Below are 25,004 nucleotides of genomic sequence, written 5' to 3' on the forward strand. Positions count from 1 at the left end.
AAGACTGCAAGGAGGGCCCCACACCTAGCATTCATAAAATTGAAGTATAGAGATTCTGCAGGAAATATTCAATCTTATTCTCAGATCAGGTAGATGGTAGCGTTAAGAGGGGCTCACAGCTTGCTTCTATCCATATAAAGTGATTCAGCTACTTGCCTTGAAGATTCCTTTTGTTCCCATGTTGAATTAGTCAGTGAATGGCTTAAACTGGAAAATAGTATCTGTCAGCTGTCGCTCAAGAATTATAAATACTTTGGCTTCCGGTTTGCAATCGCAGTGCTGGGAGACATGTAGAGCGATCGCTCTATCCACCGTCTGTTTTTTTCCCACCGGGGGACTCTGAAGAGGGTCGGAAGTTGCCTTGTAGGGGCGACGAGCGTGAAGAGGACCCCCGAGTGATCGCGGAACGGCGGCAGCCCTCCCGTTTGATCGGGGCAGCTCTTCAAAGTGATGGGGAAAAGATTGGCTATCAACATGGCCCATCATTAAGCTACTGACAGCCGAAGCCAATTTCACTAACAAGCACCTTGAAAGCAACATGGAGAAAAAGGGTGAGATTTTACCTTCTCTGTAGCCCAAGTACTTTTCCTGTTAAAAGCTTCCTGAAAACTCTTCCCCCTGTGAGGAGAGAGGGAAGGGAACATTTTCCTCTCACCCTCTAAAATGGTGGTGTTGATTACCTGGGGAAACAAAAGATTGAAAAGAATAACTTAATATAATTGAATTTACATCCTTTTGGAATTTGGGGACTCAAAAAGTTCCTACTCTTACGGGGACCTGCTATATTATTTACTTATAAAAAAGAAGAAAAAGAACTTAAATTGGATAAAAACCTAGCCTGGGATCTGAAAAAGACTTTAAATGCTATCAGGGACATCTTATGGCAAAGCTTGGTGCAGCAATTTATTACTTTTGACAAAGAGACTTGCTCATAGCCCGGACCTGACCTTGGTGTTATCTAAGAGAGATCAAAAACTGAGAGAGCAGCTAGGCAGTGAAATTGGTTTCTAGGAATTGTGGAGGTGAATACTTACTGACTCTTGTTTAATAAATAGCTTTCACTAAAAGACCATCTATAAGCATGTCAGAAATGGAGGAGGAGCAGCAAAAAACTTTGGCTATGTTTAAACTTATACTTGAAAAAATTCTTGAAGCCAATGAGATAATCAAAACTAGACTGAAAGACCAAGGTGCCAGCTTAAATTTACAAAGCGAAACCCTGATTGCAATGAAAGAACCTACTATAAAACTGGAAATGATTTTCTATACAAATCAGAAGAAACCTAAGAAAGAAGACGACCAGACTGAATTGAAGACAACTATACCAGAGCAAATACAGGGATCTGGGTTACTAGGGCAATAACTTAATGATTATAAATGGGTTAGATCTTTTAGAAAATTGGCAATTAGATGGTCTCCTTTAATTCAAGTAATATACACAAGAATGGAGATTTATTCAATGATTTAAAAGCACCGATATGGAAGCCTGGTTGGCAAAAGAAGAAAGCTAGAATTTGGTTGAAATCTGGGGCTTTTTGCCTTACTAGAGAGCATCCTAAACTGTCAACTAATGGGCTAAAGGGAGATATTGAGACAAAGGGAAATTGGATTATTAGATTTAAAATAATTGGAAAATACTGTATAGAATTTTCATAAAACACTTCATACCAGCCTTTTCCTCAAAAGGAAAACATCACACAAATTTATAAAGAGTAAAACATGTAAAACATCAGAAAATTGTCCATTTGTTTCCACTGAATATTTATTTTATAAACAAATCAAAGATATTTTAAAAAAAGAAAAGTCAGTCATTTAATAGTCTACCTATGGTCCATAGCATCTTCTGCTTCACCCAGGCAAGGGAGAGAAGACATATCCTGGTATTTTGACAGTGTAGTCCACAAAAAGACTTGGAATGAAGCTAGACTGTATTCCAGCAAGGTCTTGATTCCTCCAAAACCGAAGAAGGATTAGCAGATAAACAAATGCTAAAAGGAATCAGAATCCAGGGTTTTAAACAGCTGGATGGAAGAGAGAGGCTCAACATGCACCAGTATCAGACAAAAAACAAGCATTGTCTGCTAAAATATTCTCTTTGACCTTATTTTTTGCATCCAGTTGCAAATGTATTCTGCTGTGCCCTTACAGAGGCAAGGAAGAGTAGCAAGATGATCAAAACTCAGATCACAATGCAACCTTTTAAATTATTGCATTGTATCTTGGCCAGCAAATAAAAACTGTGGGAAGAAACCTTAAGTCCAACCCTCGGGGGGACATCTGGATAAGGGGGAAAACTAATACTTCCATTTGTAGTTGGTGTGTAGGTCGCTTTTTCACACAAGCACTTTTGAAAATGGCAACGTACATAATAAACTAGCATGTTAGAGAAAGGGTGATAGGAACTTATATTGTTGTCCAATAATGAGTCAGGTGTCATTAGTTTGTCTCTCCTGTCCTACCCGAACTGATTCAGCTAGTGACTCTACTAGACCTCCAGAACATGGCTCTCCAAACTTTTATAAATCCAAGCATTAATTTTTTAAACCGGAGAAAACTCCATGTGCAGCCTTCTGCCGCATATCTTCTCATGATCTGAATTCATCTGGCCTGTTAAGATCGAACTCTCCTACGTCATCTGAAATCATGCAGCCAAGAAACCTGTCTCTGCTAGGATGTTCTACAGGCTAGTCCTGCTTTATGGATACTCCATGAGGTAGAAGAAATGGCATTGCTCCGGATAGCATTGAATGATCTGTACCCAGTGGTGGGATTCAAATATGTGAACAACTGGTTCTCTGTGTGGATGCCGCTTCCAGAAGTCCATTCTGGACCTGGGCAACAAAAAATTAGCTATCGGTTCTGCTGAAGTGGTGCGAACTGGCTGAATCCCACCACTGTCTGTACCCCCCCCCCATTTTAAAAGTACTGCTTATCCCCTGCTGGGCACATTTCTATTATTTCATTTCATTTCAAAGTATGTGCACTTTAAAAAAAAAAAACAAGAGCAGCCATTTTCAAAAAGGACGCCTTTCTTCACACCTGGAGTGGTCTTCTACTTTCTACCACCTTTTTCTGCTGGGCCTGCAAATGGAGAGAACTGAATTCCATAGTACAGGTAATCCTCAACCTATGATAAGAGCTGGGACAGATTTTCCTTTGCTAAGCCAGGTGGTGGTGAAGTAAATCATGCCCAATTTTACAACTTTCTTTTGCCCCGGCCGCTAAGCAAATCACTGCAGTTAAGTGAATCAGACGGTCGTTAAGCGAATCCAATTTCCCCCTTTACTTTGCTGGTTGGAAGCTGTCCATAAAGGTCACAAATGGTGACCTCATGATCCTAGGATGCTAGAAGAGAGTTCGAGAACCGTTCAGTGTTCCAACTTTCCATTCTTGGACATTGTCCATGTTGAATGTTCTGATCCTATTGTTCCCAGTTGTGATCTTGCCTCCCCTTGACAAACACAAGTTAAAGGTTAATTCCTTGCTGCAGTGACAGGGTAGTCCTTCTCATGGGGAATATACCACCTAAAGTTAACAGTTTGTATGCATAAGAGCCCTGCCTTTGTCATAGCAGATGTTGATTGGCTGGCTTACCTGTCTGTTGCCATACTGGCTGAGGGTGCTACTGGATTTATTGGGAGGATTTAGGAAACGGATGAGAAGCGTTTGGTGCAGACGTTGGGTAAGGTTTGAGATAATTTTTTTGTTATCTGAAAAACTGACCTGTGTGTAAGATTTACTGGCTGATTTATAGATTTTGTAATGTTTGTCTTATGATCAAAGATTATATGGGAGTCCAAAATTCAGGGCTCTCGGCGACTTCCTGTGACGGCGGCGCCGAGGGCGGCTGTTTTCAGCCGTCCGCCCTGGAATGTGTCAAAGCCAGCTGAGACAGCGAGCAACAGCCGTCTTGCGGCTTGGAATCTCTCTCCCTGGGCGAAGGGGAGGAGATGAGTTTCCTTCGGATAGTGGCAGGGCTCCCTGAGAGACCCCAAAGTTTTTTTTTTCTTTGGTTGTCGGAGGGTGAGAGCTCCCACGGAGTCTGAGGCGTTCTCCACATTCCAGGATGTCTTTGCTCTAATTTTTTTTGGGGGGGGGGCAAAGTTAGACGCTGCTTACACATCTGTTTTCAAAATGAACTTGTGAGTAAAATTTAAAGCAGACAGAGCTGACCAGGGAGATTATATCTGTGATTATTTTGAGACTTTAACTCTGGAAAAGATTTCATCTTCTCTCTTTTCTTATTTGAGAGGGGTGAAAAATGGCGCTGAGATGTTGTTTTGAAGAGTGAAAGGACCGGAACTTCAATTTGAAACAATGTAACAATTTTCTTTTTTTTTCTTTTTTTTTATATACACGGGGCTTTTGTCTTTTTTCCCCTCCTTCTGTCTCCTTTTTTTTCTCTCTCTTTTTGTTAAAGGTTTTATAAGATTTTAAGAGTTTTTTTTCTTTTTTTTAAGATGGCTTCAAAGCATTCTGGAGCTTTCGTTTCTAAAGCCTCAATCTCCTCTTCGGTAATGCAGATAGCTCAGCAAGTTGAGTCTAAATTTCCACCACTTTTCTCAGCTTTACCTGCAGTTTTACCTAAAGACTTACAGGACGCTTTGGAAGATAGTGTGCGACGGATTGAAAAAGAGATAAGTGAAATTATTGAAAATAAATTTAGGAAATTGAGAGAAGATATTGCGTCTGTGTTTCAGAAGTTTGCTGATCATATAGATCGTTTGGATCAGCGTATTGGTGTTGCTGTAGAAAATTTTGAAAAATTGGAAGTAAAATAGAAGATAAGGTGGAAATAATTCAGGATGAAATTACTATGTTACAATATAGAAGTATGGAGTTCGCTTTAAGAATAAGAGGAATGCAGGAAAATAATCAAGAAGATTTGAGACAAGTGGTTGCAAAGGATATAGCTCTTATTTTGGAATCCGAGCCTGAAGAAATATTGAGAGAGACAGAAAAAGTTTTTAGGGTCAATTCAAGGGTTGCAAGACAGAGGAATTTACCACGAGATGTGGTTATTTATTTTTTTAGTAGATCACTTCGTAATAAAATTTTACAAGTCTTTTACAAGCAGAGATTTCAAATTGCAGCCCAGGATGTTATACTTCTGAAAGAACTACCTTCAAGAATTCTTAAAGTAAAAAAGCATTTTGCTTTTCTGGCTGATGAGCTTAAGAGGCGACAAATTCGTTTCAGATGGGAGATACCGGCTGGAATAGTGGTGAATTATGCGGGGACATGCTACAGACTTGATACAATTTTAAAAGCGAAAGATTTTTACACTTCTGTTTTGAAGGCGGGCTCTTTATTACCTACAGCTGAGATATTAGAAGAAAAGTTGGAAGAGCAATGGATAGAAGATATGCAGGTTAAACCTTTGCAACAATCTCTCTTGACAGAAGATTCATTAATGAAATTGAGTACTTGTGGAGCTTTTAGAAGTAAAATAAAGGTGGAAGAAAAGTTGGAAGAGCAGCTGATTGAAGAAAATATGCAGGTTGAACCTTTGCAGCAGTCCTCCTTAACAGAAGATTCATCAAAGAAACTGGGCATGACTCGTGCAGTTTTTAGAAGTAAAATAATGGAACAGCAGAAGGTTTTTCGTTATCTTCTAAGCAATAGATAATAGAAGGAGAAGTTGGAATACCAGCCGGCTATTTGTGATCTCTGCCTGGGAGAGGACTTCATAGGCTTTAATTTAGGGATTTAATATCTGAGAGTACTTACTATAATCTTTAATAAATGTATAAAGTTAATTTTTTGCTCTTTAGGGGAAAGTTTAAAAGTTTAAAATTATGATTTCTGTTTGAGAGAATAGTTGATAGGTTTTAATTTGGTGATTTAATATTTGAGAGTACTTATGATATATTATGATATATTAAAAGTGGATAAGAATGTTGTAAGGTTTTGATTTGGGAGAAAAGGTTATTACAAAATTTATTTGGGTCTGGGGGGGAAAGAGTTAAGAGCTAAGTTTATATTGTTTAAAAGAAATACACATCTCGGTGTGGAAAAGGTGGATAAATTATATGAAGAATAAATATGGGATTTAATGGGTAAATTATGATTAGAGTAGATATGATTAAACGTATTGTTTGGATTATGAATAATTTTTGTTTTACTTACTGTGATTTAGTTTGTATTAGTTAAAGTTAAAATAAATATGGGATTTAATTTGATTAGAGTAGATATGATTAAAAGTACTGTCTTGATTATGAACAATTTTTGTTTTAAATTTGGCATTATTTGATTTTGATAGTTGATTTTCTTTAATTTGTTTAAATTTGTTTTGTATTTGAGTTAAAGTAACTTACTGATTTTGTTATTTGTATAGTTGGATAGGTTTAGTTAGATTTAGTTTGCATTAGTTAAAGTTAAGTAGATTTTGTTTAATATGTTTGAAAATCCTGTGCCAAGCTCTGGGAAGTGGGGGGGATGGGAGGTTGGGGCTGGGTGGGTCTTTAGGACTGGGAGGGAGGGGGGTTGGGGTGGGGGGGTAGGTAGGTTAGATGATAGGATCAAAGTAAGATAATAAGGGATAACTTATGAGAGAGATGTTGCTTGGGCATTTCCCCGGTACTGTATCCGAAGAGGGATGAGAGAGGAGGAGAAAGGTTAGGGAGGAAGTAGGATGGTGAGAGGAGAGGGGGAGGGGAGAGAGAGAGGAGGAGAAAGGTTTGGGAGGAAGTAAGATGGTGAGAGGAGAGGGGGAAGGGAGAGAGAGGTGAGGGGAGGGAGAAGGAGGAGGGAAGTAAGGGAGAGTATAAGAGAGGGTGGATGCAGTTTCGGGGGGGTGGGCAAGCGACATCTAGGTGTATTTATTTTATCTTGTTAAATGTGAAATTTCTTCTTTTTGTTTATGTAATTGATAATTGAAAAATAAAAAAAATTGGAAAAAAAAAAACAAAATTCAGGGCTCTCCTCCGTAGTTGGAATGATGGGTGCAGTTTGAGTTTCTAAATCTCAGAACGGAGAAAGCGAAGGCAAGAATCTTCTGCTACAGAAAAAAAAGTCTTGAAAAAGACTTTTCTTTCCTTGTCTCAAATTGAAACTGAAGGATAATTCGGGTGTGTGTGTAAGATTGTCATCTGACAAAGGATAAGTAACAAAAATAATTATTTAGTAAACTGTTAGGTTTCTTTTTTATCTTTTATTAATTTTCTAATTTTACATTTAAGTATTTAAAAAGCAACATGGCGGCTGAGTTAATCAATAATTCAATGACATACAAGTATCTTTAGTATAAGTCTCAAACTACCACATTATATATTTCCTCTCTTTTCCCCTTAGTATTTACTGTCTCATGTTTAAACTAATACAATTCTTATTATATCAATTAAATAAAAATAACATTCTTATATTTATCAATAATTTTTAGCTTATACATATCCTGATTATTTTAACATTCAGTCTTTATGGACAATCAATGTCCTAATTTGTTTTTCCCAATTTTTAGTTTCCCATTGATAAATATACATCAATATGATAAATCTTCAGTCAGTTAAAAATACAGAGGGTGAGAGTCAGAAAGAGATAACATTAAGGAAGTAAGATAACCATAGAGGTAAAAATAGCTGAGAAAGGAAGAGGGAAGTAATAAAATAGATAAATAGTTGTTTTTTTTTAAGGAAATGGCTAGCCAGGAAGTATAGGAAAGCAGGAAACCATGCCAAATAAGATAAGAAGAGAGACACAATGAATAGAAAAGCAGGAAAAGAGCTTATTGTGGAGACATAAATATATTAAAATAACGATAAGAAAATATTTTTTCTTATTCTTATTGTATATGTGAATATGATTTAGTATGTTATCAGGAAATTTGTATAGGCGGACGGAAAGAGTGTAACCTCATACTACCTCAGCCAATGGGGAAAGAGGAGGGCTGTAGCGGCCGGTGAGAGGGATGAATAAAAGAAGGAGATATTTTGGGTTAAAACTTTGGAGAGAACCAAGCTTTGAAAGCTTCTCTCCCCACTTATTGCAATAAACGAAACAAAAGGCCTTCACTGTGTCTTGGCTGGTTATTGGTCAGGCGAGCTTGCCTCTGGTCACAAAGGAAAGTAGCCAGGAGCACATAACAGCCTTGGGGGCTCCTCCGGGATTTGCATCTGTTCCATCTTTGGCAGCCGGGGATATTCGAAAGGGGAATGCGCACCTGGGTAAGTTTTTCCCAGCCCTAAAGGTCGGATTGCCCCTGCTCAAACAAGGAGGAATTGGAGATCCCGAGACGGAAAGCCAGGACCCAGTGAAAACCTAAGGAAAAGTCGGCCGACCTAAGGAAGGACTTCAACTCAGCCTGACAGGTAAGATACCAGAGGGGTATCTGTATATCAGAGAGGTGTTAATGGGCAATAAGAGTTTGAAGAGGAGGGATGCCTCCCCGGCCAATGTGCCGGCCAATAAAAGAGTAAAAGTGGAAAGGTCTGGAAATTATGTTTAATGGTCTGTGTGTTTGGAGAGTGTATTGACTCATTTCTAAAGAACTGGGGGAGGGGAGGGAGAGACCCTCTAACAGTAATATACAATAAAACAACAAGGCCTTATTCCAAAAGGAAATTTGGGAGATGGAACTCATTGGCTTTGAAAAAGTTCCTTGAAAATAAGAATGATTATTTTGCCTGGGGTGAAGCATTTGGAATTTTTTTGTGTCGGGTGTAAAAGCAAGAAAGGGTGAAGAAGGGTAGTTTCTTAGTAATTAGAAGGACAATGGAAGGTGTTAAAAGAATGGAAATAATCAGATGGAAGAGAGGGAGAGAGAGAGAGAGAAAGGAGCTGTATGAAGTTTTATGCCTGGCCAGGATGAAAGGCGAGATCTCTGATCTGCTATTTTGTGTGAAAGAGTTAAGTAGAAAGCTATGTATTTCTTGAGGTTCCTATAGTTTGGAAGGTGACAAGAGAGGAGAAAACCTCTCTCCAAAGGGAGGGAATTGTCCCCCCTAACAGCTTTTGAAATCAGGCAATCTAGGAAAGAATTGCCCAAACTAATAGAAGATCCTATTGAAGTAGGAAAACAGGTTAGAAATTTTTTTAGGACCAATGGAAAGCATGGGAAGGTATTAGGGTACAAATGCAGAAATTAGACAGAGGGAAAACTAAAACAATAGAAGATTTATTAGCGGTAAAAGAGGCTCAGAAAGTATATGCGAAGTGAGAAGAGGAGAGAGATAAACATAAGATAAGATAACAATCATGGCTCAATTATTGCAAACAGGCCAGCAAAGAGGAAGAGTAATTAGGAAAGGCAGGCTGGGGGTGAGGACAGCCAGTTGGCACCAGGGGATATAAATCTCTAGGAGAAAAATTTTCCCCAGTCCTTAAATAAATAAATGTGCATTTTGTAAGGAGGAAGGACACTGAGAAAATGAGTACGGTACCTTAAGAGGAAGGAGGGGGAAGAACTAGCAAATTTGGTGAACTTTGAGGATTAGGGGTGTCAGGGGACTAATCTGTTTTTTTGGTCCAGCTTTTTAGGAACCCCTGATAAACCTTAAAGGTTGGATCCCTGGAGGAGGAAAGGGTGTACTTGGTGGATTCTGGACCACCTGATTTACCCTGAACTTTTACCTCCAGGAATGCAAATTGGGAAAGGGAAGATTAAGGATCAGGGAATTATGGACATGTAGTAGAAGCAACAATATTTAAATCTGCTGTGGTCCAGACAGTAGTAAAAGGACCTGAACTTTGTATTGATTAAAGGGAGCTGCAATTTGGCCAGGGGGTACTTAATTGGTAAATTGGGGATTGTTATTATGGGAAATGAAAGGGAAATAATGGTAAACATTATGGCCTTGAGTGAGGAAGCTCAAGGAAAAATGGACCCTCTTATATGGGCCCAAGAGGGCAATAGAAGAGGGGTACACATGGATCCTTTAAAGGTGACTTTAAAGAACCCTGGTGAAGTAATTCACCAGAAACAGTATAATATTACATTGGAAGGAAGAATGGGTTTAAAACTCATGGTGGAAGGGCTATTGAAGGGGGGTGAAATTTTTGAGCAATCCTTTTAAAAATGTTTAGTTTGTTACTTTTTTAACCCAAGAATTTCTGCCTTGGAAAAGTAAGAGATGCAGAAAGAAGAAGAAAAAGAAGAAGAAAGAAGAAGAAGAAAAAAGGGGGGAGGCAGTTTCTGTCTGCATGTTTGTTTGTGTGTATGTGTGTTTTTAAAGAACAGAAAATGGGTAAAATTTCATGACTGTAAGGATAATTAATCAGTGGGATAATTGTCTCCAGAAATTGTGGATGCTTCATTATTGGAGGTTTTTGGGAGGAGGTTAGAAATTGATAGGGTCTGAAATGGATAGAGTTTCCTGTTTCAGTAAGGGGTTGGACTAGAGGACCTCTAATGTCCCATTCAACTCTGATATTCTCTTTTTGTATGTGTGGTATGCTTCAGTGATTTTCCTTTGCATTTTAGTTTGGATTTATCCTTAATAATGCATTTGAGGGTATTCTTGTCAAAGGAACAATCTTACGATGTTTTATTTAACATCTGATAAATATGTGTCTTTGGGACTCCTTGCTATTGCAGAAAAGATGATTAATTGCTGCATACTGTGTGTGCACAATTTGTTTTCCTTTTCCTTGGAGCCAAGGAGGGGGAGGGAAATCTTTATAGAAAACCAGGCTGCAAGGCTGGATTTGAGTTCAAATCCTGCTTTAGCCATGAGGGTTGGCTGAGTGTTTTGGGGCTGGTTTATTTTTTAGCCCTAGGAGGGAGGTATTGGCAAGCCACTTTTGTAAATGTTAAGGCAATTTTCCTCCTGAGGGCTGTTTCAAGCAAAAGTTTTGTATAAATTTTTACTCTGTCTGGTTTAGTGAGTGGGGGAAGGGGGAGACAATCTTTTGTCTTCTTAGCTATCCTGGCGTTCTTTGATGTGCTGCCACAAGAGTGATTTGAATGTTATTTGCCTGAGACAAAGGCATTCCAGAAATGTTGGCCCAATGCTAATTGGTGAGCCTATGTGCTTTACCTTTTAAAATCCTGAATGTGTTATTTACAATAAGTTTATTGAGTTATATTTTTGTAGCATGGTATCTAATCAGGGTGAAAGGGGGAGGAGAAAAAAAATGTGACAATTTTTGATAGAGCTTCCATGGACAAGTGTAGTCTATCTGATACAGGACAAATGATTTTTTCTTTCTTTTCTTTCTTCCCCTTTTAAGCTGTGGAAGCAAATACAGTTTTATGTAGCTTCCCAGGTTTGTAAGATCTTATTCTGGGAATTATAAAGAAATGGGAAAGCAACTTTTTGGCAGAAGAAAGGAAAGAGGGTGTCTAGCAAATAAAGCCCAGTTGGTATGAAAGGAGGTAAAATATCTAGAATATATATTATAGTTGAAGGGGAAAGGAAAATAGATAGTAAAAGGATTAAGGATATAGATTTATAATTACCAAACAACAAAAATGGTCTTAAGGGGATTCTGTGGTTATTACAAGATACTGCAAGAATGGTGATCCAAAAACTATATGAGGGGAATCATTGGGGAATTAAAGCATAGGTAGAAATGTATTTGAAATTCTATGCTACCCTTGGAATTTATGGGATACCCCAAAGGGCTACAGAAGGATGTTTGATATGTAAAAGGGTTAATAAAGGGTTAAGGCTCCCAAAGGAGGGAGACAAATAGCTAAATGTAGAACAAGTACTGGGGTCTCTGTCTTCTCTTTGACAGGAAGGCTTGGTGGCGCAAACAACTCCTTTGGAATTTCCAGTCCATAAAATCCAGCCGGGACAGTGTGTGCTGAATCGTAAATGGAAGGAGGAACTTCTACAACCAAAGAAAGGAAGTTCCTTGTTATATCTGCTGTCCGGAGGGCTGAGAAGGGTTGGACTCACTACACATGAGCAAAGGTGGTGACTGGACCTGAAAGAGGCTGAACGGTTATTCCAGGACAAGGACTGAAAGCCACGTTTAAAAGGACTTGAATGGGTAGTGGACCAGAACCCCTACCTATTTTGAATATCTTTATTAGAATTTCAGGTGACCCCAGACGAAGAACAAAGATGTTGGTGGTGACTCATCAGAGAAATAAAAGTTGTTTGTTACAAATAAAATGAATAACTAAGTCAGAAGTCACACCATTACAAACTGAAAATGTAGAATTGTACATTGTAAGAATTAGGTGGTGGATGTGTTACCTCTGTAATAGCTAGTGATTATTGTTATTGTTGTAATTGTGGATCAATTTGTGGGTGTGAAATACTGTGTAATAATCATGAGGGGTGGATTCTACTTCTAATATTACTGAAGACAACACACCAGAACAGCCTGGGAAATAAAGGTAAAAATGTGTTTGTGGGATTTAAAGATAGATGATAATCATGAAGCAGAATGGATATTGCAAAAGGAATCAGGAATGTGGCCAAAGCTCCTGAACAAAAGTATGAAAATATGTGGGGTGATTGGAGTTGGTTAACAAATTGGCTTCCCAATTTTGGATGGTTAAAACAAATATTTATAGGACTAGTGTTTATAGTTGTGATAGGTATTATGTGTTGTGTCTGTCTCCAATGTATACCCTGCTGTATTTCATTTTGCACCAAAACATTGGGGTCAGTAGCGAAAAACATCTCTGGAAAAGATGTACAGATTAAATTTATGTTATCTAATATAGCCAAAAATGAAGATTCATCAGAATATACAGAAATACAGGGGGGATTGATAAATATACATCAATATGATAAATCTTCAGTCAGTTAAAAATACAGATGGTGAGAGTCAGAAAGAGATAACATTAAGGAAGTAAGATAACCATAGAGGTAAAAATAGCTGGGTCTGAGAAAGGAAGAGGGAAGTAATAAAATAGATAAATAGTTGTTTTTTTTTAAGGAAATGGCTAACCAGGAAGTATAGGAAAGCAGGAAACCATGCCAAATAAGATAAGAAGAGAGACACAATGAATAGAAAAGCAGGAAAAGAGCTTATTGTGGAGACATAAATATATTGAGTTTAAAATAACGATAAGAAAATATTTTTTCTTATTCTTATTGTATATGTGAATATGATTTAGTATGTTATCAGGAAATGTGTATAGGCGGACGGAAAGAGTGTAACCTCATACTACCTCAGCCAATGGGGAAAGAGGAGGGCTGTAGCGGCCGGTGATAGGGATGAATAAAAGAAGGAGATATTTTGGGTTAAAACTTTGGAGAGAACCAAGCTTTGATAGCTTCTCTCCCCGCTTATTGCAATAAACGAAACAAAAGGCCTTCACTGTGTCTTGGCTGGTTATTGGTCAGGCGAGCTTGCCTCTGGTCACAAAGGAAAGTAGCCAGGAGCACATAACACCATTAATATTAATATTTAAATTTAATATTTAATATTTATAGTTTCCAGGTTTTAAGTAACCAAAGTTCCCTTTATCACAATTCATCACAAAGTCTAATATTCAGGATACACGTTTTATCTATTTCTCACCAACTTACATAACAACAACAATAATAATAAAAGTTGGAAGGGACCTTGGAGATCATTTAGTCCAACCCCCTGCTCAGGCAGGAAACCCTATACCATTTCTGTAAGGTGACTTTGTTCCCAGCCTCTCTAACCCTCTTAGCCTGCAATTTCGTGCCCCTCGTCCACATTGCACTGCAGCCAGAGCGCTGTGAAATAGAGGGACCCTTCCAGTCTCCAGCGCATCACCTTTTGTTGGCAGGTAGTACAGCCCGATCGGAAGCGCTCAGAAAACATGCAATACACTAACCCTCGATCTGGATAACTGCAGGTTTTTTATCACACTTGTCGGAGACACAGATGCTAAACAATGGTTTATTTAGACAGAATGTATACATGTTGAAGAAAATTTGTGCTTTAAAGCGTTGTGTGAATGAAAGTGGATGATCAGTTGATTGTGCGCCCAGCCATGGTAGTTTATGCAATAAACCATGGCTACTTGAACCCTGAGTTATAATTCCTTGAGTAGGTGGGCGATTATATAGATTTGTTAGATAAGTAGTAAGTAAATGAGACACAACTGACCAGAAAACCACGCCAGAAGGCAGTGAAGACTATGTACGAGTCCACATAGCCTCAGCCACGTTCCATCAATTGGTTTGCCAGAATACTGTATGATGTCAGAGCCTACGTTCCCATTAGCTGCGCGGGTACAGCAAAAAAACTCCTATAAGAGCCCTGCGTTTGTCATAGGAGATGTTGATTGGCTGGGTTACTTATCTGTTGCCATACCTACCGATGGTGCTACTGGATTTATTGGGGGGGGGGTTTAGGGAACAGACGAGAAGCGTTTGGTGCAGAAGTTTTGCGAGCTAGGTTGAGTAAGGTTTGACAATGGAATGTGAAAAGGGACTACTTTAGAGCAACGCATTTTCCCCTGTGGTTGCCTGGCTGCTCTCTGCAGCTGCACCATGATGCTGAGAAAATGCATTTGACATAAAGCACTGCACAAATAACATATGTGTGCCCTCCTGTGCTTTTGAATCACCTCTGTTTTATTGAAAAGTTTTACAGTCTGCCCTCCAGGCTGGCTGGATGGAGAGCATTAAAGAGAGCCCTGGGGGGAAAAACTCATCTTGAATTGAAATATGTAAGAGGATACTAATATTTTGCAGATGTAACCCTCTGTATTTCCCTCAGTGGTTGGAAGATGTTTGCCATATGGCTCAGCTCATTTTGTATCTGTATTATTACATTTTTTAAAATTCACCTCACTGTATGTGTCAACTCAAGGCAGTGAACATATCTAATACTCCATCCTCCATATCTAATACTCCACAAAAGAATTATGTGTGAAGTGGTTCAGCCTGACAGACTAACAGGCCTAAAGTCACTCACTGTCTCCTGCTTTCTAGACCAGCACTTTAACCAATCTGTTCCCTAATTATTTCCTTTTTCTTCCCCAAACTCCTGAATTAGCCTTCACATAGAATATGGTCCAATTAGATATAGCATGTATATCAACAACAAGATGTAACAGTATCTGTTGTAGATAAAACAAGTTTGATTGAAGACAGGTTACTATTTGTTGAGATTAATCCATGGAGCATCTTCAACCTACTGCTTTCCACATATGTGAGAGAAAACGAGAAATGAAATCCAGCATACCTGAAAGTTTTCAAAGTGGACAAGTTGGTTTATATATTTATATTAATATATATACCTAGAAAGCTGCATTTTTTGCAGAAGTGATAATAGTATGTCAGCTGAAAGATCATTACCCATAACGGTTCCTGGGAATTGGAGCCAGCAGTACAGAATCTGCAGTATCAAATCACTTAATCCTTATAAAAGTCTAGGTAAAAAACATATAGCTATAATGCTATGCTTTGAAATTGTAACAATAAGGCAAGCAGAAATCAGATTAGAAAAATTATGTTTTATATTAGTCACAATAATTCACTTTGCACATCTGGCTTTGCCATGGTTTGCTGAATAAGCCATAATGAATGGGGTACACATACAACACACTAAAACCTTCAGATTCGATAACTACATCTGAATTTAAGAGTATTTGATTCCTTCTAGTATTATCAAAACTGTGAGAAGTGAAAATGTATGTTTCTTAATATTTGCATTTGTTACCAAAAAGCATGATTTTAGCCTAAAGTAAGTCCTCATGTATTTAGAAAGTTTTATTGGCGTGATAGCATTCATGTGGTCTTTATAATCTCACATTCATTATATGTTGCCTTCTAGAATAGGAAGTACTTGGAAATTTCAGAACAGATGTGTTTGGTTTAAGGAGTTGGAGACAGGTGTCACTTCTGCACCTCTGGATGTTCCAAGCATCTATTTGCCTTTTATCTAAAGTGGTGCACAATCCTTTTATAATTAATATTTAAGAAAAATACAGGGAAATTCACAAACTCTCCCTACTGCGGTTCCCATGAATTTCTTTTTCTACTAATTTTTCTTTATATCTTCCAGGGAAGGAATATGGCAAAGGTGACAGCAGATATATGATGTAAGTATTAACTTTGAAATGATAGGCAAAGGTCTGGATATTTCTGCAAAGATCCAGCATTAAGCAATTTTGAACACAAGTACCTGGTCTGAGTACGGGGATAGGGAAAGAATGATTTGACATAATGCTGAGATGTTCACAATTTTTGCATGAGTTCTCTTAATATATTTTCTGTTGCCAAGACAACTTTTTAATAGGACGAGTACAACAAAATTAAAAGAATTCCTGCATTTCTTTTTAAGGATCCGAATCTTTTATATTTCTAAATTATTTTAGAAAAAAACCTCCCATTGAATTCTATTCATGCCTTAAAAGAGCATATCGGGGAATGACATTTGTTTTCCAGTCTCATATTTATGAACTTTTGAGATGAGTATTATCAGTGGGGTTCCCCCAGCTCAATGGACGATCTGGTTGATGAGCATGAGTATTTTATCTGCAAGGGATGGCTAAATTCTACTTTTCCCCATTTATTTTTAATTCATTTTTTTTTTCTCTTTTCCCCTCAGCCATAATAATTGAGCTTGGGAAAATAAAATGGGCAAGGCTTGAATGGAAAGAACTTGCACCAGTTCACTCTCCTCACTTGCATCAAATTCTGCAGTTTGGCTTGAGGTGGTTTTATTATCTTTGTGAATTTTTATGCATCCATCCATCCATCCATCCATCCATCCATCTCTATCTATCTATCTATCTATCTATCTATCTATCTATCTATCTATCTATCTATCTATCTATCTATCTATCTATCTAATCTATCATCCCCTTTCTCCCTCTCCAGATTGAATGTAATGAACTGTAAGAAACTTGGGATGTTTTGGGACCTCAAGGTGAAATTCATTTCATTTATGTATTTGCAGATCAGATAATTTTATAATTTGCGTGGAAACTGTCACTCTCTGTGTTTTGACTCCCCTCTGTCTTTGGACTGCAGTCGCATTTCTTTCACGCCAGTCCCATCGATACGTGCTGCAGCTAGTGGTGTCAGTAGGTAGGTATGCAAGACAAGGAGGGAGGTATGTCAGGATATATAAATGTTAATGCAATCTTTCAAAAGCAATTAAAAATTTTTATTCTTGGTTAATGTTCCATACACCTGACTGCATTTCTTTTTTGGCTTGTCCACTTTTGATCTTTTCTTCCTACTTTAAACAGCCATGTTGTGTATCTCTAACCATAGGTCATATATATGGTGACGTTCTCTACTTCTACACTGCATACCGTGATGGCTTTCACCATAGTGAGAAGTGGCACCCTACCTACTTCTGGTTTTACTTTGTCTTTCTGAATAGTCTCTGGATTATCATTCCCTCTATTCTCACCTGGGATGCCTGGAAGCACCTCAGTGGTTGCCAGAGAGTAATGGATGCCAACAAGGTCAAGAAACATTGATGTTTTGCACAGGAGGTCATATTGGATGGTACTTCCAGCCATTCAGAGGTTGATCTTGTATTCCTCCTGTTCCTCTGCACTTGTTTAGATATTTTCTGTGGTTTCTCTCCATTTTCAGTTAATTGATTGAATTGATGGTGGTTATTCTCTTCTTTAAATATTCATAGCTCTTGAACTATGAGCTTAAAATTAAGACTGCAGTTTTATCTTCATGATGGTTTTTTTTTTTAAATCAGGAAATTGTATTTCTAAATAAATGTCATTAGGATCAAGTGACTCAACTAATACTAGTCAGTATTAAACTGAGCCCTGCTGTAGACCATATAGATTTGTTTCTTTTTATACCTGCAGCTATGATCAGTTAAGACTGCAAGGAGGGCCCCACACCTAGCATTCATAAAATTGAAGTATAGAGATTCTGCAGGAAATATTCAATCTTATTCTCAGATCAGGTAGAAGGTAGCGTTAGAGGGGCTCACAGCTTGCTTCTGTCCATATAAAGTGATTCAGCTACTTGCCTTGAAGATTCCTTTTGTTCCCATGTTGAATTAGTCAGTGAATGGCTTAAACTGGGAAATAGTATCTGACAGCTGTCGCTCAAGAATTATAAATACTTTGGCTTCCGGTTTGCAATCGCAGCGCTGGCAGACATGCAGAACGATCGCTCTCTCTACCGTCTGTTTTTTTCCCACCAGGAGACTCTGAAGAGGGTCGGAAGTCGCCCTGTAGGGGCGACGAGCGTGAAGAGGACCCCTGAGTGATCGCGGAAGGGCGGCAGCCCTCCTGTTTGATCCCGGGCAGGTCTTCAAAGTGATGGGGAAAAGATTGGCTATCAACATGGCCCATCATTAGGCTGCTGACAGCCAAAGCCAAATTCACTAACAAGCACTTTGAAAGCAACATGGAGAAAAAGGGTGAGATTTTTACCTTCTCTGTACCCCAAGTACTTTTTCTGTTAAAAGCTTCCTCAAAACTCTTCCCCCTGTGAGGAGAGAGGGAAAGGAACCTTTTCCTCTCACTCTCTAAAATGGTGCTGTTGACTACCTGGGGAAACAAAGCATTGGAAAGAATAACTTAATATAATTGGATTTACATCCTTTTGGAATTTGGGGACCCAAAAAGTTCCTACTCTTACGGGGACCTGCTATATTATTTACTTATAAAAAAGAAGAAAAAGAACTTAAATTGGATAAAAACCTAGCCTGGGATCTGAAAAAGACTTTAAATGCTATCAGGGACATCTTATGGCAAAGCTTGGTGCAGCAATTTATTACTTTTGACAAAGAGACTTGCTCATAGCCCGGACCTGACCTTGGTGTTATCTAAGAGAGATCAAAAACTGAGAGAGCAGCTGGGCAGTGAAATTGGTTTCTAGGAATTGTGGAGGTGAATACTTACTGACTCTTGTTTAATAAATAGCTTTCACTAAAAGACCATCTATAAGCATGTCAGAAATGGAGGAGGAGCAGCAAAAAACTTTGGCTATGTTTAAACTTATACTTGAAAAAATTCTTGAAGCCACTGAGATAATCAAAACTAGACTGAAAGACCAAGGTGCCAGCTTAAATTTACAAAGCGAAACCCTGATTGCAATGAAAGAACCTACTATAAAACTGGAAATGATTTTCTATACAAATCAGAAGAAACCTAAGAAAGAAGACGACCAGACTGAATTGAAGACAACTATACCAGAGCAAATACAGGGATCTGGGTTACTAGGGCAATAACCTAATGATTATAAATGGGTTAGATCTTTTAGAAAATTGGCAATTCGATGGTCTCCTTTAATTCAAGTAATATACACAAGAATGGAGATTTATTCAATGATTTAAAAGCACCGATATGGAAGCCTGGTTGGCAAAAGAAGAAAGCTAGAATTTGGTTGAAAAACTGGGGCTTTTTGCCTTACTAGAGAGCATCCTAAACCAGTGGTTCTCAACCTTTTTAATGCTGCGACCCCCCCAACCGGTCGTAAGTCGAGGACTAGTCAACTGGTCGTAAGTCGAGGACTACTCAACTGGTGCAGCACCGTTTGCAGAATGGGACTTTTGGCGGGCTCAGCAGGGCAGAGACAGCCTGGACAATTCCTATTGGCTTTTGAAAGCCAACAGAATTAAACTCTATTCAAGAGAGTCTATTCTATTGGCTTTCAAAAGCCAATAGAAAAAAAGGGAGTAGCATAGCTAAAGAAAAGGGGGAAAAAATGGCGGACTGCGTTGTTTGGTGACCCCCGTGATATTGTCGTTCGACCCCAAAGGGGTCCCGACCCACAGGTTGAGAACCACTGTCCTAAACTGTCAATTAGTGGGCTAAAGGGAGATATTGAGACAAGGGGAAATTGGATTATTAGATTTAAAATAAATGGAAAATACTGCATAGAATTTTCATAGAACACTTCATACCAGCCTTTTCCTCAAAAGGAAAACATCACACAAATTTATAAAGAGTAAAACATGTAAAACATCAGAAAATTGTCCATTTGTTTCCACTGAATATTTATTTTATAAACAAATCAAAGATATTTTAAAAAAAGAAAAGTCAGTCATTTAATAGTCTACCTATGGTCCATAGCATCTTCTGCTTCACCCAGGCAAGGGAGAGAAGACATATCCTGGTATTTTGACAGTGTAGTCCACAAAAAGACTTGGAATGAAGCTAGACTGTATTCCAGCAAGGTCTTGATTCCTCCAAAACCGAAGAAGGATTAGCAGATAAACAAATGCTAAAAGGAATCAGAATCCAGGGTTTTAAACAGCTGGATGGAAGAGAGAGGCTCAACATGCACCAGTATCAGACAAAAAACAAGCATTGTCTGCTAAAATATTCTCTTTGACCTTATTTTTTGCATCCAGTTGCAAATGTATTCTGCTGTGCCCTTACAGAGGCAAGGAAGAGTAGCAAGGTGATCAAAACTCAGATCACAATGCAACCTTTTAAATTATTGCATTGTATCTTGGCCAGCAAATAAAAACTGTGGGAAGAAACCTTAAGTCCAACCCTCGGGGGGACATCTGGATAAGGGGGAAAACTAATACTTCCATTTGTAGTTGGTGTGTAGGTCGCTTTTTCACACAAGCACTTTTGAAAATGGCAACGTACATAATAAACTAGCATGTTAGAGAAAGGGTGATAGGAACTTATATTGTTGTCCAATAATGAGTCAGGTGTCATTAGTTTGTCTCTCCTGTCCTACCCGAACTGATTCAGCTAGTGACTCTACTAGACCTCCAGAACATGGCTCTCCAAACTTTTATAAATCCAAGCATTAATTTTTTAAACCGGAGAAAACTCCATGTGCAGCCTTCTGCCGCATATCTTCTCATGATCTGAATTCATCTGGCCTGTTAAGATCGAACTCTCCCATGTCATCTGAAATCATGCAGCCAAGAAACCTGTCTCTGCTAGGATGTTCTACAGGCTAGTCCTGCTTTATGGATACTCCATGAGGTAGAAGAAATGGCATTGCTCCGGATAGCATTGAATGATCTGTACCCAGTGGTGGGATTCAAATATGTGAACAACTGGTTCTCTGTGTGGATGCCGCTTCCAGAAGTCCATTCTGGGCCTGGGCAACAAAAAATTAGCTATCGGTTCTGCTGAAGTGGTGCGAACTGGCTGAATCCCACCACTGTCTGTACCCCCCCCCCCCATTTTAAAAGTACTGCTTATCCCCTGCTGGGCACATTTCTATTATTTCATTTCATTTCAAAGTATGTACACTTAAAAAAAAAAACAAGAGCAGCCATTTTCAAAAAGGACACCTTTCTTCACACCTGGAGTGGTCTTCTGCCTTCTACCACCTTCTACCTTCTACCACCTTCTTCTGCTGGGCCTGCAAATGGAGAGAACTGAATTCCATAGTACAGGTAGTCCTCAACCTATGATAATAGCTGGGACCAGATTTTCCTTTGCTAAGCCAGGTGGTGGTGAAGTAAATCATGCCCAATTTTACAACTTTCTTTTGCCCCGGCCGCTAAGCAAATCACTGCAGTTAAGTGAATCAGACGGTCGTTTACCGAATCCAATTTCCCCCATTGACTTTGCTGGTTGGAAGCTGTCCACAAAGGTCACAAATGGTGACCTCATGACCACAGGATGCTACAACCATTATAAATACATGCCGGTTGCCAAGTGGCCTAATTTTGATCATGGGACTGAGGGGATGTTGTGACAAGTTTTAAACGTGACTAATTCTAAGTCACTTTTTTTTTTAATGCTGTTGTCCTTTTGAACAATGACTAAATGAAGGTTGCGAGTCCAGGACTATCTGCCCCACGAAAAAGGCTTGTTTGCATTTAGCTTTCTTTTACAGGAGAAGAGAGTTCGAGAACTGTTCAGTGTTCCAACTTTCCATTCTTGGACATTGTCCATGTTGAATGTTCTGATCCTATTGTTCCCAGTCTTGATCTTGCCTCCCCTTGACAAAAACAGGTTAAAGGTTAATTCCTTGCTGCAATGACAGGGTGGTCCTTCCCATGAGAAGTATACCACCTAAACAGCTTGTATATATTTCAGGAGAGATCCTGTCATGCGATCCTGTCATTGTTAGTGACAAAGGAAACAATACCATCCTTAGCTTGTAAATACCACATAACAGAAATTGGGGGATACTTCCTCCAACCCACTCAAATAAGCTTTTGATTTATTTATAAAGACAGGAGGGTAACATATCTCAAGAAGCCACAATGGTTCTCCTCTCCCTGTCCTCCTTTTTTGTTTTAAACACTTAGTGGGCACTTTATCCACAATATATTCACTAAACTATGGAGCAAGGCTTAGTCCATATTAGTTAATCCAAATCAATTGTATGCTATTACTAGAGCAGTTCAAGCTTCTGTGCAAAATTTGGCACTGCTGAATTAAGTATCTGAGCAGCTACACTCTGATTAAAAAAAATGCTGCCAGTTTCTGCCACCATATAACAGTGGATAAAAATTGAAATGAACAGGAATTCCATAGATTCAGATAGCGAACATTTCAAAAGATTCAGCTCTTCTTGAGGATCATCCCTAGCTAGAATTGCTTGTGCTCCTTCCCAGTCTTTCCAGCCCTCTTCTCCATGGCCTCAACAATGCTTCTGTTATGATTGTCTGAAAAAAATCCAAGGGCTTCAGAAGTAAAACAGAGAAAGTTATTACAGCTACACAAACTGCCCTACTTTTAAAGATAATCAACAGCATCTTCAATGCAGTTTAAAGCATCATGATTCCCATTGGCTAATCATCAGACTTTACACTAAAGACAGAATTCCATTAAGGAGTAACAAGGGGTACCTCGGAAGCAGTGGGTGCAGCTCCCACGTACTGCCGCAAGAGAGCAAAAAGAGGCAAAACATGCAGTAAAAATAATTCAGAGAGGAAGGAAAAGCTGGTGCTGTTTGTTCAATTGCCACTAGAGGGAGTGTCAACAAGGACCTGACAGGAGCCAGATTTTTCTCAAAGAGGTATTGTGTACAAGATCTGAACTGGCAATCTGGTACCCTCTGGATAACAACTCCCACAAGCCCCAGGAAGCCAGTGGAAGAATATTATAGATACTATAGTCCAGACCATGTTGGGAAAGGAAGAAAAGGCTTTTTTTTTATAGGTATTCAGGAGAATACCTTGGTACTCAACCAGCCTTGTCTACATGGGATGCATGTTCCTCCCCCCTCAGGGCACACAACTGGGGAGCTCCTTCCCTCCATCAGCATCCCAGAGTAAGAAGGAATCGGTCAATATCCAGGGCACTCAAGTCGATGGTGGGTATCCAATGTTCTTGAAGATGAGGAGTCTATCAGTTCTGCCTCTCCACCCATCCCCTGCTCCATCTCCTCAAGTTCACAGGAAGGTCCTGCTTCAGCTGATGAGACGATAGAAGACCCAGCACCCGAAGGTCACCCAGTGGCTGGCCCAGCTCAGCTCAGACCATTTGTTGATGGTATAAGACATGCCATAGCCCTGGAGGGAAAAGCAGCACATCAGCCAAGTCAGATTCTGGCACAGACATCTCCCAACGGTGGAGAGGCTTTCGTTCAGACAGAGAAAAATTTAGACAATCTCCTTCCAAATAAATATACAGGCCTAGCCTTTTGTCACAGGCAAGTTCCACTAAGTTGGTACTTGACCTGGTAGTTTCCAGACTAGCTGGAGATGATGGCCACTTGAAGTTCAGAAAGGCTGAGCCTTTCTTAGCGGGATTTTACCCCTATTCCACGATTGCACTGAGGGATTTCCTTTTTCTGTCACTGCTGTCACTATTACAGTTTTTTAGTTTTGATCCCTCAGGACAATTGAAGTTACATTTCAATAGGTACCAGCAATATCTAGTGCAGTCTTAAGCAAGTAATAAACAAAGGTTTGATTATCCAATTAATATCAGCATCCTTAATAAATGCTTGTTTCCCGAGAGCTGGTTGCCACAAGTAAAATTAGGCCAAATAAGAGTGTCACCTTATTCTGGCCTTCCATGAAAAAAAAAAAAAGTTAGCTATGGGATGGGGGGGGGTTGAGGTGAAGAGCAGCCTCTAAGATGAGACATTGGAAATCATTTTATGTGTGACCCACTACAGAAAGGGAGCAACTCTCAACCCAAGTAGCTGTAATCTGTGCTCCAATAGGCACAAACAATGCTCTAAACTGAACATTTTTAACTTAAGCAGGTGACTTGGTGGCAACACAAAGCTTGACAAATCACTCAATTTCCCCACCCCCTCTTTTTTTTTAATTATAGGCATTTCTCATTGAACAACCAAATGTTTGACGATCTTTTGAAGTTACAATGGAACTTAGCAAAGGGAACTTACGATGATCCTTATAAATGCAGCTGTTGCTATGTGTGCTGCAGTCACAGGATCACAATCTGGGCACCCCGCAACTAATTCACAGTTACGATCTTGCAGTGTCCTGAGACCACGTGACTGCCCTTTGTAGCCTTCACTGCTGGCTTCTGACAAGCAAAGTCAATAGAGAAGCTGGCAGGAAGCTGCCAGCGGCAGTCACATGACTGCGAGGACACTACAACTCCGTGTCCTAACAACAACTGGGACTGCTGTAACTGCCTCGCATTTTACAACTCTGTCAGTGACAATTCAATTACCATTGGTAGGTGAGATCCAGCTGTATCTCTCTGTGGTCTGGACGATGGTGATGATCCCCACCATTTTTTGATACTGTCTTTGTCTGCTCTACCACACAGTGTGGCAATGGCATATTGCCTTCACTCTGATCTGGCTTCAGACATCACGAGAAAGGCAGATCAGAGATGATTCTGTGTTCCTCCGAATTTGCGGGGAAATTTCATTAAGCTCTGGTGGATGGTCCCTAAGCTTGCTGCCATCCTCATGCAGATAGGTGTTGAGATTAGCTGTTGTGTGGCACATCCACACATTGTGAGATCAGTTAGGTTAAAATAAAGGAGTGAGGGTGTCTCAGATAATATAGGCAGTCCTTGTTTCATGACCACAATTGGGACTAGGAATGGTCGTTAAGCATAGTGGTTACTAAGTGGAACTATGACTATGTTTATAATCTTACTTCAGCTTTCCTTTGCTTTACAGACCTGCAGAAATGCGAAGACTAGTCATAAAGCTGATTTTTCATCAGTACATTTACCTGTACATTTTTTTTAGGACTGCTCTCCAAAAATACGTCCAGGACAAATTATCACTTAAAACTTCTATTCTGCCACTCACCGCTATCCTGGCTAT

General features: G+C 39.3%; 2 protein-coding genes across 7 annotated transcripts in view; one reads left to right on the forward strand and one right to left on the reverse strand.

Moving 5' to 3' along the window:
• Positions 1-423: 423 nt before the first annotated feature.
• LOC120306627 (3-beta-hydroxysteroid-Delta(8),Delta(7)-isomerase-like) lies at positions 424-25,001 on the forward strand. Of its 3 annotated transcripts, XR_005556360.1 has the most exons (5): positions 424-551; positions 15,889-15,925; positions 16,786-16,916; positions 17,106-18,231; positions 24,855-25,001. XR_005556360.1 is itself a non-coding variant. In XM_039340218.1 (4 exons), the coding sequence occupies exons 1-4, from the start codon at positions 539-541 to the stop codon at positions 17,315-17,317; spliced, it is 393 nt and encodes a 130-aa protein (XP_039196152.1). In that variant the 5' UTR covers positions 424-538; the 3' UTR covers positions 17,318-19,293. The 3 variants fall into 3 exon arrangements, 1 of the variants encoding a protein (XP_039196152.1); XM_039340218.1 differs by lacking the exon at positions 24,855-25,001 and having other exon boundaries at positions 17,106-19,293; XR_005556361.1 differs by lacking the exons at positions 424-551; positions 24,855-25,001 and adding an exon at positions 16,435-16,540 and having other exon boundaries at positions 13,484-15,925; positions 16,786-17,246.
• The window catches only part of PORCN (porcupine O-acyltransferase), a 54,726-nt gene continuing 49,515 nt past the window's right edge, over positions 19,794-25,004 (reverse strand). For all 4 annotated transcript variants that reach the window (XM_039340211.1, XM_039340213.1, XM_039340212.1 and 1 more), the window contains one exon: positions 19,794-23,256. In XM_039340211.1, the coding sequence (XP_039196145.1) occupies positions 23,155-23,256 (102 nt within the window). In that variant the 3' untranslated portion in view covers positions 19,794-23,154. The remainder of the gene's footprint in view (positions 23,257-25,004) is intronic.

The sequence above is a fragment of the Crotalus tigris genome, unplaced genomic scaffold (genome assembly GCF_016545835.1).
Source record: "Crotalus tigris isolate CLP2741 ecotype Arizona unplaced genomic scaffold, ASM1654583v1 scf7180000017742.2353718, whole genome shotgun sequence".
In the NCBI taxonomy this organism is placed as follows: Eukaryota; Metazoa; Chordata; class Lepidosauria; order Squamata; family Viperidae; genus Crotalus; species Crotalus tigris.